Source organism: Plecotus auritus (assembly GCF_963455305.1).
Source record: "Plecotus auritus genome assembly, chromosome: 3".
Lineage (NCBI taxonomy): Eukaryota > Metazoa > Chordata > Mammalia > Chiroptera > Vespertilionidae > Plecotus > Plecotus auritus.
In genome coordinates, this window is record NC_137772.1 from 1599732 (window position 1) to 1616647 (window position 16916).

A 16916-nucleotide genomic window follows, 5' to 3' on the forward strand; every position below is an offset into this window, starting at 1 on the left:
GCTTGTGTGTGCACACGTGTGTGTGTGTGTGTGTGTGTGTGTGTGTGTGAACAGTGTAAGGAATGATTGCTGAAGGTCTGTGGCTCTGATTGTCCTACTTCTGACTGATGAGCTCCCATTTTCAAAAGCTTATGTGTGTTTTTTTAGTAGAGCATTTGTTTTTAGTACAATATTTATGAATAACTGGAATGAAATGTTTAATAAAAACATGTTACTGTCTTTTTGTATTATTAGTTTTTACAAAATGAGTGAAGCCAGGGTGGTGAAAACACATCTCAGAAACTATAAAGTTAGGAATTTCAGAATATAATCTCTAATAAGAAAAGCGTAATATGCAAGTCGACCAGACGGCCAAACAGCAGAATAACCACCGGGATGACCTTCTGGACGACGCTGGGGCTGCGAGGGCTGAGACAGTGCGGCTGCGAGGGCTTCTCTTGCACAAAGTTCGTGTACCAGGCCTCTCGTTTGTCTTATAAAAGAGTTCCATACATCAAATCCGCTTTCCACCCAAATGGGCTTAGAGGTATATTAAATAAAAACAACCACCATGAATCTATTATATCTAGACTGATTTTTAGGTTTTCCTAAAGAGATAAAAATATTTTATTTTATTATTTTTATTTTTTTTAAAATATATTTTATTGATATTTCACAGAGAGGAAGGGAGAGGGATAGAGAGCTAGAAACATCGACGAGAGAGAAACATCGATCAGCTGCCTCCTGCACACCTCCCACTGAGGATGTGCCCGCAACCAAGGTACATGCCCCCGACCAAGGTACATGCCCTTGACCGGAATCGAACCCGGGACCTTTCAGTCCGCAGGCCGACGCTCTATCCGCTGAGCCAAACCGGTTTCGGCGAGATAAAAATATTTTAATTTGGAAAATGTAACAGTTGTTTCCTAATGAACTTCATTTATCTGGGCTTCTTCTTTATGGGAGAATTGTGTAATGTCTGTCAAAAGCGACACCATTTCCAAAGGCAGTGACTCTCATCCTTTTAAGTTATTGAACAGAAACAGGTTACTTAAGGGGAAACGCCATGTACGTCTCTCTCTGTTTTAATACATTTACATAAGCCAAATTCCTAATAAATTACTAACCTCGACTCAGAGAAAGAGAAGTGCAGGCATGTTCATCTGGCTCAAGGCCTCCCGTCCCGAAGGCGCTGGGTAAACCTCCACGGGAGCCGGGAGAGCACTGTCTAGTTACCGTCATCGAAGTCAGCGGTGCTCAGCCGGGACCGTGTGCCGGGGAGGATGGCAGGGTCCGGGCATCGTTGGTCAGCACGCGGCGGGGGTATTTTTGGCCGTTAGTGGGCAGAGGCTGGGATGCCGCGGAACTTCCCACACTGCACGGGCAGCCTCCCTCACAGAGAATGACAGGCCCCACGGGTCAGAGGTCAAAGGCGAGAAGCCAGGATCTCAGAGTCATCTGTTAATGATCATCTGTTACTGTGGGGGGCGTGCAGGAGGCCGCCACGGGATTCTCTCTCGTCGTTGATGTTTCCATCCCTTTCCCTCTCCCTTCCTCCCTGAAGTCAATATAAACATGGAAAACACCCCTGGCCGGTGTGGCTCAGTGGATAGAGTGTCGGTCTGCGGACCGAAGTGTCCTGGGTTCGATTCCGGTCAAGGACACGTACCTCGGTTGCAGGCTCCTCCTTGGCCCAGGCCCTGGTCAGAGGCTCATGCAGAAGGCAACCAGCCAATGTTCCTCTCACATCGATGTTCCTCTCTTTCCCTCTCTCCTCCGCTCTCTCTAAAAATGAAGGGGAAAATATTCGTGGGTGAGGATTAACACACAAACAAATAAAAACACAAAAACAAACAAGGAAATAGCTCCTCCGTTTTCAGAGGAGATTCCCACAGTCTGTGTCCATAGGAAACCCGGCCTGGCTCCTGCACACGCCTGGCAGGGGGCGGGGCAAAGAGATCTACGAGAATCCCCCAGGCCCTGGGCGTCTCCATGTTCACATGGTCCCTGGACGTTGGCGCTGCAATGAACTCGGGAAGGAGGTGTGGAGGCTGGGTCTCCCGGATCCTCAGAGCCTTTAGATCAGGGGTGGGGAACCTGTTTCCTCCCCATTCCCTCCCTCCCCCCTCCCTCCCTCCTTCCCTCCCCCCCTCCCTCCCTCCCTCCTTCCCTCCTTCCTCCCTCCCTCCCTCCTCTCTCCCTCCTTCCCTTCCCTCTCTCCTTTTCTTCTTTCTTCTCTTCCTCCCTCCCTCCCTTCCCTCCCTCCTTCTCTCTCTCCCTTCCTCTTTTCTCCCTTCCCTCCCTCCTTCTCTCCCTCCCTCCCTCCTTCCCTCCCTCCCTCCCTCTTTCCCTCCCTCCTCCCTCCTCCTTCCCTCCTTCCCTCCCTCCCTCCCTCTTTCCCTCCCTCCTCCCTCCTCCTTCCCTCCTTCCCTCCTTCCCTCCCTCTCTCCTTTTCTTCCTACCTCCCTTCCCCCCTCCCTCCCTCCTTCCCTCTTTCTCTTTCTCTCTCCCTCCCTCCTCCCTCCCGCCCTCCTTCCCTTCCTTCCTTCCACTACTTGGCGCCATATCATTTACATCTTCTATGTGTTTCATCTTTATTGACTTTACTTGGCATCTGGGAAGGAGAGGTGGGGGTGCCCCCTTAAGAGCACGGCCTCTGCAAGCCGAGCGTCGAAGCGCAAAGGACAGCGGCCACGGGCACTTAGGTCTGAAATGTGCCGCTTATCTCCGTCCTCCAGGACCCGGAGAACATCCTGGAAAATGCTGTGCACCTGCCTGTGACTGTGGCCGGCGGCAGCAGCCCAGGTCTCAGCCGATGGCACCCTCTCTGAGGGTGGTGGTTCCTTAGCAACGCGCTGTGGCCCTAGACCCTGTCCCTTCCCATGGCACCGCATGCGCGGACTCGCAGAGACCCGCAGAGGGGCTCGGTCTCTGGTGAGGAAACGCCGTCACTGACCCCAGTGGCTTTGCAGACGCCTTTGTGCCTGAGGTCATACTGAACAGCATCTTCCCTCCTCTGTCCCTGCAGCTGAGGGAGCCTGCGGGGGGACCCTCCGGGGCACCAGCAGCAGCATCTCCAGCCCCCACTTCCCGTCCGAGTACGAGAACAACGCCGACTGCACATGGACCGTCCTGGCCGAGCCCGGGGACACCATCGCGCTGGTCTTCACCGACTTCCAGCTGGAGGAGGGCTATGACTTCCTGGAGATCAGCGGGACGGAGGCACCATCTGTGTGGTGAGTGCGGGAGGGGGCGTCCCATTGCCACACCAGGCTTCCGCAGTGCTGTGCTGGAGGTCATTGGAGGTCGCTGGAGGTGGTTGGAGGTGGCTAGAGGTCATTGGAGGTGGTTGGAGGTCATTGGAGGTCATTGGAGGTGGTTGGAGGTCATTGGCAGTGGTTGGAGGTCATTGGAGGTCATTGGCAGTGGCTGGAGGTCATTGGAGGTGATTGGAGGTCATTGGCGGTGGTTGGAGGTCATTGGAGGTCATTGGCGGTGGCTGGAGGTCATTGGAGGTGGTTGGAGGTCATTGGAGGTGGTTGGAGGTGATTGGAGGTCATTGGAGGTGGTTGGAGGTCATTGGCGGTGGCTGGAGGTCATTGGAGGTGGTTGGAGGTCATTGGAGGCCTCTGGAGGTCGTGGGAGGCCATGTGTGTTCTTTCTGTGCCTTGCTCTGTGGGCTACTGAAATGTCATCTATATCGCGGCTGATTTCAAAGTCTCTAAGATGTCTTTCTAAGATGTGGTGGCATCGGGGACTGGGAGGTCTCTGGGCGTCACTGGAACTCACTGTGCCCTCATTCTGGACTGGACTCTCAGAAAGTCACACAGAAGACGGCTGAGCGAGGTAAGTTTGGGACTTGATCCAGAGCTGATTCAAATCGATCAGATATTGTGAGACCGTGGACATGCCCTGTCCCTGACCTACTGGCTGCAGGCACACGATTGCAGGATGCACACTTGACTCCTCCCTGGAGATGCCGCACCAAGTCATGTGACCACTGTGGGGGCCACGGGAAAATGGTGTACATGGATCCAACATGGTACAGAGTCGGGCCCTGGTGCGCCAGGCGTGGAGTCACTGCCTCCAGCCGATGGTGCTGGATTTAGGTTCATGGTGTTGGTTGCAAGAAAGGGTAGCTGGTCTCTGAGCGTGGCGGAAAAGGGAGAATTTAGAGAACAGATCCTGGAAGGCCTGCGGTGCGTCTTGGTTGAAGTCATTTGTAGGTTGAACTGCTTCCTTTGTTCTAATTATTTAATTTCTTAGCTTTTTAACAATGGCACCAGAAATCTAGTTCAGATGTTGAAGTAAGAGCTAACTTGGATACGTGTACATTCAAATTTAGGCAGAGCACACGGGAGGTGGGCGTTGTGTGCGCGGGTGGGAGAGAACGTGAAATGAGTGGTGCGGATATTTCTATGCATTTCAACACAAAGACTCAAGGACAAAGGTATCAAACCTAAAGCATGTCATCAATTAGCCGCCCGCTTAAACCAATTATTGAAATTGGATTTTACTTTCTTTCCTGAGACTCGTGGCTCAAAGCAGAGGGTTCCCGTTCACGGGCACATTATTGCCTTGCGTTGGTTTTACTGCGCGTATGTCCAAAGTCACTTCAGTGAAGAGAAAATGACCGTGGCCTCTGTCATCTTTGCTTCACGTATTCTGTATCCTGAGGAACAGTTGAGATGGAGCCAGCTGGCCCGTCTATCGATTTTATGATACGACTTTAACGTAAACCCTCAGAGTGTGTTGATATTATCATGGCTCTCCCTGGGCCTCACATCAGTCAGTGGATTCTGAGCTGAGAACTGACTGTCCGAGATAATCCTCCACGTTCCGCCGCAAACAAACCTTGTGACCTTGGACAAACCACTCGACTGTCTACTCAGCAAAGGGCGTCCCGCGTGACCTTGTAAATGAATCCATCAGCCCCTGCCGGTGCCTGGTCTCCGTCAGTCACTGTGGAGATTCCGTGATGCCACGTTCTCTCGGCTGTAACATCACATGGTTCTGGTTTCAGGACATCATGCGATGCACAGCCCGGGTGCCTGGTCCTCAGAGCAATGTGGTTAGTGGGGAGAAGGCCTTGGTTATGAGGCAATCTCAGAGTGATGGCACTGGGTGGCCCCCTTGCTGGGCACATGTCCGGGTGGGGAGGGAGGGAAATGGGTGGTGTGTTGGACCATGGGCTGAGCATCCGTGATCAGGAAAGTGCTGGGAACAAGCATAGTTTATGAGGGAGGAACTGTATGGCGCACACGCCCACATTGAAGTCTCCAGGACAGACGGGTGGGAAGCAGGTGCCCATCAAACTGGGGACCAGCTGCGAAGGGCACGTGGTCCTGCCCGCACCTCCCATTCCTCCTGAGAAGCAGGGCGCCCTCCTTCCACGCGCCAGAGGGAGCAGGAGTTAGAGGGTGTTTTCCACATGGCCCTGCCCCTTCCTCCTGTCCTGCCCCTGCGGGTTTCTCTGCTGCCCCGACACGGCCCCGAGGGCACGAATAGCAGACCCAGGAAGTGTGTGCGGCGGGGTTATGCGTGGGTGCAAGGTGGGTTCTGGCTGAAATGTCCCGTGGGGTCCACGACAGAGGTCGGGCCCATAGCGTCGTTGTCATGGAGAGAATACGGGCACAGGAGCCGGGACAGGCCCCCCTGGTTCCTTGGTTCTGGGTGCAGGCTCACCTCTCTGCAGTCTGCCTAGGGATCTGCCAGGGCACCGAGGCTGGGGATCTGGGAGCAAATTGGAAACACGGGGCGGTGGTTGGGCAAGTTCTGGACCCTGGGTGCCTCCTGGTCTGATGGCCTGGCCGGCTGTTGGCTGCCCACGCGTTCTCTCCACAGCCACCATCAGAGAGAGTTTTGTGTTCACATGTAGATTCTTTATTTTTAATATATTTTTATTGATTTCAGAGAGGAAGGGAGAGGGAGAGAGAGAGAAGCATCCGTGATGAGGTAGAATCATGGATGGGCTGCCTCCTGCACGCCCCACACTAGGGATGGAGCCCACAACCTGGGCCTATGCCCTGACCGGGAATGGAACCGTAACCTCCAGGTTCAAGGTCGACGCTCAACCACTGAGTCACACCGGCCAGGCCGTATGTATATTCTTGGGATGATTTACATGGTCCCCTTGGTCTGGCACCAAAGCCCGGTGGGTAGTTGCCCAGGAGGAAGCTGAGAGAGCAGAGGACGGAGCTATAGCTCAACCTCAAGGTCTCCGACTCCAAATTCACTGTCTTCCCTCGCCCACCGCCCCCCTGGCAGGACAGCCCAGGGTGAGGGGCACACCGTCAGGAAGTCCCCCTCTGCTGGGTCTCAGGGCCTCTGCTGCATCCTACAGCCTTGCTCGCGTGACCCCACAGGGGAGGCGCCAACCCACAAGGAATGTGCCCCAAGCGCTGCGTCCTGGGCGGTCCGGGAAGACAGAGGGCCTCTGGGTGACATGTTGGCTGAAGGGGTGGCTACCGGGCGACTTGTGAACGGAGTCTCTTCTTTTGGTGACGCTTCCGTGGAGGCGACAAGGAGGAGCTGTCCCCTAATAACTTGAAACGTGTGCGAGCACATGTACCACGGAAACGGAATCCCTTGAGGTGCCCTTTTCAGATAGGCACGAATGCATGGCATGGCTCCTCTCTAACGGTGTCTTTACATGATCTTAGCATGACGGTCTCTGACAGGTCCCAGGGCCCACACGGTGTGTGTCACCCAAGTGCCCAGCCTTGAACGGCACCCGGGTGGCAGCGTGGGAGGCTGTGTCGGACTCCACACGGGCCGTGGGCTGTCACCGCTGGTGGCCGCCGGGGGCCTGGGCGCACGCGCACACACATAATTCCCCAATAATCTATTTTTAAAAAGACGGGGCACACAAGCAAGGGCACTCTGAGAAGAAGCTACTTGGAAAATTGTTAAGACCCAATAATAGGATTAGCCCTGTTTTCATTAAATTTGGAGTGAAATTACCAACTCAGCTATGTTGTAGGGGAGGGTTGCCATGGCTACGGCGGAGGAGTCTAAATGTGGCGATGATGTCATGCGCCCAGCTTGCTATACTTTAAATGCGGAGGGTTCCTGCTTTACCTCCTGGACTGTAGGTGCATCGCAGAGGCTGGTGCTCCCAGCCCGATTCTAACTGCGCACAGGCCGGCTTTCCACCACTGCCCGGCCCCAGCCCGTTCTCTGTGCCACTCGGTCCAGCCGCAGTGGGGTTTCTTACAAGTAAAAACCTGGTGGGCGACGAGGCCAGATGGGCAGGGAAGCCAGGTGGGAGGGGAGGCCAGGTGGGCAGGGAGGCCAGGTGAGCGGCGAGGCCAGGTGGGCAGGGAGGCCAGGTGGGGAGGGAGGCCAGGTGACAGGGAGGCATGGTGGGCAGGGAGGCCAGGTGACAGGGAGGCCTGGTGGACAGGGAGGCCTGGTGGGCAGGGAGGCCAGGTGACAGGGAGGCCAGGTGACAGGGAGGCCAGGTGGGCAGGAAGGCCAGGTGGGCAGGGAGGCCTGGTGGGCAGGGAGGCCAGGTGACAGGGAGGCCAGGTGGGTAGGGAGGCCAGGTGACAGGGAGGCCTGGTGGGCAGGGAGGCCAGGTGACAGGGAGGCCAGGTGGGCAGGGAGGCCAGGTGGGCAGAGAGGCCAGGTGGGTGACTAAGCCAGGTGGGCAGGAAGGCCAGGTGGACAAGGAGGCCTGGTCGGCAGTGATCCAACCTGTGTCTCTCCGTGCCCCATGCCCTCTCTCCCAGGGACATCTCTCTCGGGGCAGCAGAGCCCAGCGACCTCACAGTGCAGCTCCGGCCGATGCAGAGGCTGGCCTTGGACCCAGAGGATAGCTCAGGATGGCCTTTTCCGTCTGTATCTGGGAATGTGGTTGGGTAGTCCCGTGGTCGGCCAACTGCGGCTCGCGAGCCACATGCGGCTCTTTGGCCCCTTGAGTGTGTCTCTTCCACAAAATACCACGGCCTGGGCGAGTCTATTTTGAAGAAGTGGCGTTAGAAGAAGTTTAAGTTTAAAAAATTTGGCTCTCCAAAGAAATTTCAATGGTTGTCCTGTTGATATTTGGCTCTGTTGGCTAAGGAGTTTGCCGACCACTGGGCTAGTCGAATCCTCCAAGTTTCGTTTGCTGACCAACACATGAGGTTAATGATACTCACCTTGCTGGGCGACGATGAAAACATGGGCCGGAAACCTGCCTCGGCTCCTGGCCAGAGAGGCCCGATGACCACCACGTCCATGAGCCCAGATCCGCTGTGCGTGAAAATGACGGGTCAGCCCCAGAGGCCAGCGATGCCCTGGGAGTGCGGGGAGAGACGTACGTCCCCGAGGATGCACAGGCCGCAGCCGCAGCCGCAGCGCCGCCACGGTCACCTCGGCGACGGGGCATCAGGGAAGCAACGTCTGACCAGCAGCTGGACTTCGCAGTGAAACAAACGCCCATGGGCCCCCGTCTCTGGGCGTAAGGAACGCGGCGCTTGGGAACGCTAAGCTGGCCCTGGCATCCGGGTGGGCTGGGGAAGCAGGCGTGAGAAATAGCGAGCAAGTGCAACCCCCCGGACTCAGACACGGGTGTAAGGCTGTGATCCCAGGGGAACTCGGCGGGGGAGGGGCTGGGAGGCCGCTCTGGGCTGGACGCCGGCTCGCAGGGACACGTCCCACCGTTCATGTCACGTGTCAGTGACAGTTGACACACACTCGTATTTTGGGTTAGCCTCAGGTGTACAGCATCGTGGTTAGCCAGTCACATACTTTAGAACGTGACCCCCTGGTATTTTAAATACCCACTTGGTGTGATAGCAGCCGTCGCCGTCCGCGAAGAACTTGCTAAAAATTCACACGCCTGGGACTCGGGGCCGGAGAGTAAGACGGGCGTGTCTGGGTGTCTTCAGGGGCCTCCATTGGGGTCCAGGGTCTGGAAGAGTTCTAACTGAACTTCGGTGTGTGCTCTCACTGACACGTGTGTGCTCTCACTGACACGTGTGTGCTCTCACTGATACGTGTGTGCTCTCACTGACACGCGTGTGCTCTCACTGACATATGTGTGCTCTCACTGATGTGTGTGTGCTCTCACTGACACGTGTGTGCTCTCACTGACACGTGTGTGCTCTCACTGACACGTGTGTGCTGTCACTGACGTGTGTGCTCTCACTGACATGTGTGTGCTCTCACTGACATGTGTGCTCTCACTGATGTGTGTGTGCTCTCACTGACATGTGTGTGCTCTCACTGACGTGTGTGTGTGTGTGTGTGTGTGTGTGTGTGTGTGTCTAAATATGCATAATACAGACCCTGAGCTCTGGACTAAGGACGGGCAGTTTGTTCCAATCCAACTCTGGCTGTAACGTTTCCTACTTCAAGTGAGAAATCAAACCGCTGTCTCTTGCATCTGTTCTGGATGCACCTGGACGAACGCTCACACCGTGATCGTCTGTGAGCTGTGACCCCACGGGCCCTCATTATCTAAGGCCACATGCATGATGGAACATGTGCCGATGGGCCTTTATCGGCTTCACCACCTACACCCGAGGGCACCACGGCGTGGACACGGGACACGCTGGGCTGCAAGACGACCACGCAGCGCCAGGCCGGGTCCCTCCTCGGCTGCCGGTCAGATGGTCTCGGCACCGGGCACGTGTGGCGCTTCCGTGGGGGCGCCGGCCCGGCGTCTGAGTCAGGCCTCCACTGGCTGCGCCTGGTGTCCAGGCGTGGGTCCTGCTTGGCAAGTGCCTGTGAGGATTTCTGAGCAGGATCCGTCGGGGCTGCTTCGAGCTGCGGCTGACTGTCCCCGAGATGATGGGAAGGTCCCCGTGGGAGAGACCTACCGCGGTCCCCAGGGCCCGTGACCATGAACTTGTAACGAAGACTCCCTCTGCGGGGTCCGTGCTGAGTCACAACACCGGCTGGTGTCTGAGAAGCAGAGGCTGACAAAGGGAGGCCCTGGAAGGAATGAGAGAGAGGAGTGGGAATAAACGGGGCTCCCCACGGCCGGGGGTCACTCCTCAGGCAGCGTCCTGCTCCCAGCCCCTGCACGGGGCTCCGTTAGTCTGCGGTCACCGATGCTCAGGATATACACAGGGCAAGGTCTGATGAAAACGGGGGTCATTTTAAATGCAGGGGGAGAAGGAGATGTTTGCAACCATTTATATATGTTTATTGATGTCAGAGAGGAAGGGAGAGGGAGAGAGAGAGAAATATCAACGATGAGAGAGAATCATGGACCTGCTGCCTCCTGCACGCCTCACACTGGGGATCAAGCCCACAACCTGGGCATGTGCCCTGACCGGGAATCGAACTGTGACCTCCTGGTTCATAGGCCCCGATGCTCAACCCCTGAGCCAGGCAGTTTGCAACCATTTAGATTTCTGGACATTCATTCCACGAGCCGGAGCCTGCAGACCTGGTCTGCCCCGGCCCCACCGGCTACAGAGCCACATCCACTTGGGGGTGACCCCTCCCTGTCTGTTTGCCTGCACAGTCCACTTTCTCGGAGGCTGTGAGGGTGGGCGGGGTTGCTGCTGAGCTGGCTCTGTCCTTGGGGCTGGGCGTGGGAATAATGAGAGTCACTGTCTTGTTGCCAGCGGACCCTCCCCAGCCCCTCCTTCCTCTCTCTGCCTCTCCCCATTTTCCCTCATCAGCTTCCCCATCCCTGGGCGACCTTAGGGGTGCCTGGATGTCCCCCCATCTCCTGATCTTCTGGCACATCCCCTCTGGCCCCACAGGACTTAATTTGGGCTTTTTGTAAAGCAGTGCTTCTTAATGACATGGAAACTTCTCAACGGACAGAACAGATCTAAATGCTGTACAGGTACCTTGGGGTGAATCAGCGCCCTGCTCCTCACTGCGGAAGGGCGACAGCAGCGGGTGAGATCTGTGTATTGACCCCAGGAATCGGCCTGCGGTGCGTGCTTGGCATCTGCAAGCTCCTTGAACTCCACCACCGGCCCTCCATGTTTGTGCAGTTACTACCCCATTCTGCAGGTGGGAAGACTAAGGCTCAGAAAGATGCCTACATCGCTCCACCCCATACCTTCAAATGCAGAGCCAGGACTGACACCTGAGCCTGTGATGTCAGCGGATCGGGGTTGGCCTCATCTAACCCCAGTCATGGCAGCCCCCCTCCTCATGCGGGTGCACTGGGCACAGGGGCTTCCCCATGAACTTGGGGGCACAGCTATTCCCTGCTGCTCAGACAGGCTGACCAGGCCCCTGGCCTCTCTCGGTGGCCCCTGGCCATGCGGACGCCTCCCTGCGTCTCCTCAATTGCCTGTCATATCTCGTAGCGCACAACTGGGGCGTGTGCCCTGATCCGGAGTGGAACCTTGACCTCCTGGTTCATGGGTCCACACTCAACCACGGAGCCACACCAGCTGGCCCCGTCAGCTGTAATGAAGGGAAGGCAGGTTGGAACAGCCTGCTAACACCCGCCCGTTTCCTCCGAACTACGTCCAGAATAAATGCCAACAGATTGCCTTCTGCCCCCGGGAAAGGGGCGCCCTACATTCTGACCTCAAACCCAGGCTGCATCGTGTCGCACTGTGTCTGAGCGGCGCTGCAGGTGGGAGGAGGGACGCAGCGCGTGCTCAGGGGGAAGGAGAACGTCTGACCTGCTGGGCCCTCACCTGGGCGCACCCTCACCTGGGCGCACCCTCACCGGGGCGCACCCTCACCGGGGCGCACCCACAGGGGACCCGGCATTGCCTCTCTTTTCCCGGCTTCTCACCCACCTTCGCACAGACTTCCAGGAGGCGGTGGAAGCGGGCACCTGTGGCCACCATCCAGTGCATGTCATGGCCCAAACCAGCCGTGGGCAAACGACGGCCCGCGGGCCGGATCCGGCTGTTCTATCCGGTTCTCTTGCTCTCCCCTCCGCTCCTTTCCTTTGAATTTATATTAGTTCACACAAACACTCCATCCATGCTTGTGTTCCGGCCCTCCGGTCCAGTTTAAGAACCCATGGTGGCCCTCGAGTCAAAAAGTTTGCCCACCCCTGGCCCAAACCCTCTGGGCTCCCTGCTCCACCTGCCTTCCCTTCATTAAAGCTGATGGGGGCCGGCTGGCGTGGCTCAGTGGTTGCGTGTGGACCTATGAACCAGAAGGTCAAGGTTCCATTCCCGGTCAGGGCACATGCCCCAGCTGTGAGCTGGATCCCTAGTGTGGGGTGTGCAGGAGGCGACCGATCCATGATTCTCTCGCATCATCGATGTTTCTCTCTCTCTCTCCCTCTCCCTTTCTGTCTGAAGTCAATAAAAATAAATTTAAAAAAATAACAGCTGATGGGCAGGTCTGGCGGGCAGACGAGGCCTCCGTCATTAGCGGGAGCCTCCAGAAAGGGAAGCCGTGTCCCCTTGAAAGCATTAGCATGTAAGAGGCGTGCGTGGTAGGTACACCGGGCACACGCCTCGCACGCCAGCCTCCATGTTCAATTAGTGGCCATTTCAGCCCAGCTGGGCGGGAGGCGTGTGGCCGATGCGGGTAGAATGACGCTCTTCATTCAAACCATGTCCCTCACAGAGGCCCCGCCCATTCATTAGCCCCGGGAGCAGGGGGCCGCCTGTTGAGGCCCTTCGGCAGGCGGGCCGTGTGCAAGCCGCGTGGCCCCGGCAGTGACATGCTCACCACCGCAGAGGCCTCCCGGGCTCTGGCGATCCCGCCTTTACGGGAGGTCGGTTCCGCGTCCGGAGGAACGAATATGGCTGAATAAACCTGTGAATTATGCATATTTTATAAACGAGGTGAAATTATAGGCGCTTCGGGAAAGGAACAGATCGGAGGAGGGAGCGCACTGCGTGAGCGGCTGGCTCCCAGGGACGTGGGTTTCTGGGCCCGAAGCTGCCACGTTCCGTGTTGCCAGGTGCGTGGGGTCCCGGCCCCTGGGGCGGGGGGGGGGGGGCTGTCCCTCTGATCACGATGGTTGCGCTGCCCACGGCTGCTTCTCCGTGAGACGGGGCGCTCCTCGCCAGCAGCTTCTCCGTTAGACAGGGCGCTCCTTTGTCATCCCGGGACGCTCTGGGGACCCTGTTCGTTGAGGGCGGAGCGGGCAGGTGTGAAAATAACAACTTGCAGCCACCAGTGAGCACTTGCTCAGGGCGGTGTTGGGAGGGGAAGCTGTAACGAAGAAGGACAGGAGGCGGGCGTTCACGGAGCCTTCTACGCCTCGTGTGGGGGAGAGGGACCCGCACGTGTTTATCACACTTGCTCGTTTCCCCATTACTCCCAGCGACCTGGCTGAGCAGAGCGCAGGCCGCATAACATAATGAAATAGAAGCAAGCGGGAGCGGCAGGTTCATTCACTCTAAGTGGACACGAATGGACTCGCAGAGGCCAGAATTAATATTTAATTTTTAATTTCCAGGGATCTATGGCAAAAGAGGCCATTGGCCGCACGCTCCCCAGCAGAAGGAGGCGTTCCTGTCGCTCTCGGGAGTGGCGGAGGCTTTCCCCGTTAACTTGGAAAATAAGATTTAACCTGGGCTTTAGGCCTGGCCCCAGAAAATTGAAAATATTTGCTGTTCTGAATGAAAGGATATGAAATTCAATAGCAAAATACCCATGAGTTTCCCTCGCTGTGATTCTCATCCTGTCCCAGGCCCTTTAGAGAAATCTCTCTCTCAATCTCTCTCTCTCTCTCTCTGTCTTTCTCTCTTTCCCTCTCCTTTATACATTTCTTTTTCAGCAATATTTATTTAGTTAGTTATTAAATACTAGAGGCCTGGTGCACGTTCGTGCATGGGTGGGGTCCCTAGGCCTGGCCGGTGATCAGGGCTGATCAAGTTCCCTGCCTCCTCCTTCCCTCACCACCCACCCCCAGTTCCCCATCCCAACCCCGGGGGGCCTAGCCCCAGTCAGGCAATTGGGACCTGCCAGCCAGGGGGAGGGACTGGGGGGTTGGCCAGCAGGCCCCATCAATGTTGGGAGGCTGGGGCAGCTCCTGCATTGAGCGTCTGCCCCCTGGTGGTTGGTGCACATCATAGCAACCGGCCGTTCCTGTCATTCCATCATAAGGCTCGCTCAGGTTTTATATATATAGATATCTTTATTGATGTCAGAGAGGAAGGGAGAGGGAGAGAGAGAGAAACATCCATGATGAAAGAGAATCATGGATCAGCTGCCTCCTGCACGCCCCACACTGGGGATGTAGCCTACAACCCTTGCATGTGCCCTGCCTGGGAATCAAACTGTGACCTCCTGGTTCGTAGATTGATGCTCAACCTCTGAGCCTTCATGCCCGCCGGGTGATTTACTTATATTTGTATATTCTACTCTAGGTTGTGCTGGGTGAGGCAGGATATTAAAGAAGAAAGGAAAGCTTTTTCCTCAGGGATCCCGTCGTCTAGATGGGTCATTTTGTAGGAGTTACTAGAGTCTACTAGATAGAACATGATCAGTATATGCATATATGGTTCACTCATGGATGGGGAGTCTGGGTGATACGTACTATATTGGACAACTACCACTATGATCATCTTGTTATTAATGAACTAGGAGCCCATTGTGCGATATCCCGTGCAGTAGGCCACCTGCCGCTTCCACGGGAGCTGGCGGGAACAGCAGCGCATTGCTGGGAGCCACGTTGCTTCCACAGGAGCCGTGCGGCTTCCACGGGAGGTAGAAGCGAGCCGCTGGCACCCACGGGAGCCAGGAGGGACCTGTGCCGATTCCACAGGAGGTGGAAGGGAGCCGCGCCAATTCTGCGGGAGATGGGCCCGACATCTCCTCTCCGGCCTGCACTCAGCCGCGAAGGCTGTGGCCTGGCCCCCCTGTCCCTGTCCGTGCTCACCTATCCCTATCTGTGCTTACCGCACCCCCGTCTCTGTCTCCATCTCCACTCTGGGCCTCACCTGTGCACGCAGCCTCCTCTTGTCTGGTCATGACCCGTTACGGCATCCCGGCCTAATTTGCGTATTTCCTCTCTCTCTCTCTCTCTCTCTCTCTCTCTCTCTCTCTCTCTCTCTCCCTCTCTCTCTCTCTCTATATATATATATATATGACAGGCAATGTGAGCAACATTGTTCTGCTATTACAGAACCTGTATTGAAGGGCCCTGATTCATTCCAGCCGCGGCAGGAGCTGCTCAGACAGGGCGTGCAGCCCAGCTCACAGCGTGTGTGTGTTCCTGGCGTCGATGTTACCATCGGCTCCTTTGAGAAACCCATCTCTTGATGAAGATGATCATCTCTTTAAATACTTGGCACACTAATCGGCTTTTGTGCATCGCTTTCCTTGGAAGGCTGAGGTATATTCAGGGATCTGGTGGGGCCACTCTCCGGTGTGCAGGAAGCTTTATGTTTTGGTGAAAACCAGCGCAGAGCGCACAGAGTGGGTCCTCATGGCCAACCTAGCAATCCATACAATCTGTGTGTTGATGGTATAGAGCAGCCGTGGGCAAACTACGGCCCGCGGGCCGGATCCGGCTGTTCTATCCGGTTCTCTTGCTCTCCCCTCCGCTCCTTTACTTTGAATTTATATTAGTTCACACAAACACTCCATCCATGCTTTTGTTCCGGCCCTCCGGTCCAGTTTAAGAACCCATTGTGGCCCTCGAGTCAAAGTTTGCCCACCCCTGGTATAGAGAGTAACTGGGAAGGAAACCCAAGACTAGGAAGTTCTCTCCTAATAACGTTTGGCTTTGACATAAATCTCGTCTCTTGTAGAGGGCCACCTGGGAAGGCACATGGGCATTTCTTTAAATTGTTGTCCGCTGAGCCCAAGGCGACTGGCAGAGCGGAGTCTCGGTTATGCCCTCCCCAAGAAGGTGGGAAGGTGGGGGGCATTATCAGTACTGACTTTTTACCTTTGTCCAGGTGCTGGGAGCGGGCTTTGATATGTAAATCCAGGCAAGCACCAGGAATGCTAGGGCTTACTCAAGAATGCAAATAAGCTTCTTGGATCCTAAGTTTTGGTGATACTTCCTGGTATTTGGGGGAATAAAATAAATGTCCTGCGTGGGCTCGGGGTCCCAGACTCTCTATCAGAGAGGATGGCGTCCCACCTGGCTCCCAGCTTTGTTTCTATCTTTCTATCTGGTCTCCTTCTTTTATTTCTTAATCCCCAGCTCCTCCACTCAGAATCCGACCCGTTTCTTTTCCGTGCTGGAGGCGGAAAAGAGAGAACACCTCTACAGTCTCTAAATGCAAAAATAGTTTGGGGCAACAGGGAAGGTTTCTCGTCCTGTGCGAGGAGCAGGGCTTGGCAGCCGGAAGAACCCCGGTTCACGTGCAGGCAAGACCCTCCTGCAGCTGACCTCAGCTCTACTTCCTTCTCTGCCAGGGAGGTCCTCTGCGTAAACCATGCCCATTCATTCATTCATTCATTCATTCATTCATTCATCTCAATGTGCACCTGCTTGTCCAGGCTGTGGGCCACGTCCTTGCCTTCACGGAGTTTCAATCTAGAAACGTCATCACCCACAAACAGCACTACTCATGGGGACAGTTGCACAGGGTCCCTGTGGAGACCCAAGGAGTCGATGACAGAAGGTCTTGGACAGAAGATGCTTGGCCGTGACAAAGCCCCGGTGAGTCTGACCCGGGCGTCGGGGTGGTCGTCAGGGTCCAGGGTCACAGGTGTAACTACTCTCCTGCAGCTCCTGCTGTGTCACTTGTTCTTGATGGATAAGATGGGGAGGGTCCCCCGGAGCTGGTATTGACTTGATCCCATGAGTACTTATTAACCATCATGGGCTCGTCGCCTGCCTAGACCCTGGGAACAGATGCATGAGTCAACGGGAGGAGAACACCTTGCCCCATGTGTGGGTTTCACGCTAATGCTAATAAGCAAGTTGACCATGACCTAAGTGTCTTCGCCAGCGCTGTGCTGTGCCCCTTTCTGGTGTAGGAATGAAGTGCTAACAGCCCTGGCAGGTAAGGATGGTGGGTGAGAGCATCATCTCAGGCCCGGGAAGGCTGTCATTTCGAGTCCGAGTCAGGGCACCTGTCCGGGTCAGATCTCCCGCT

General features: G+C 55.9%; 1 protein-coding gene across 1 annotated transcript in view; it reads left to right on the forward strand.

The window, feature by feature from the left end:
* Positions 1 to 16916, forward strand: part of CSMD1 (CUB and Sushi multiple domains 1) — a 1048987-nt gene that overhangs the window by 568683 nt on the left and 463388 nt on the right. The window contains exon 5 of the mRNA XM_080662039.1: positions 3008 to 3215. Coding sequence (XP_080518165.1) covers positions 3008 to 3215 — 208 coding nt within the window. The remainder of the gene's footprint in view (positions 1 to 3007; positions 3216 to 16916) is intronic.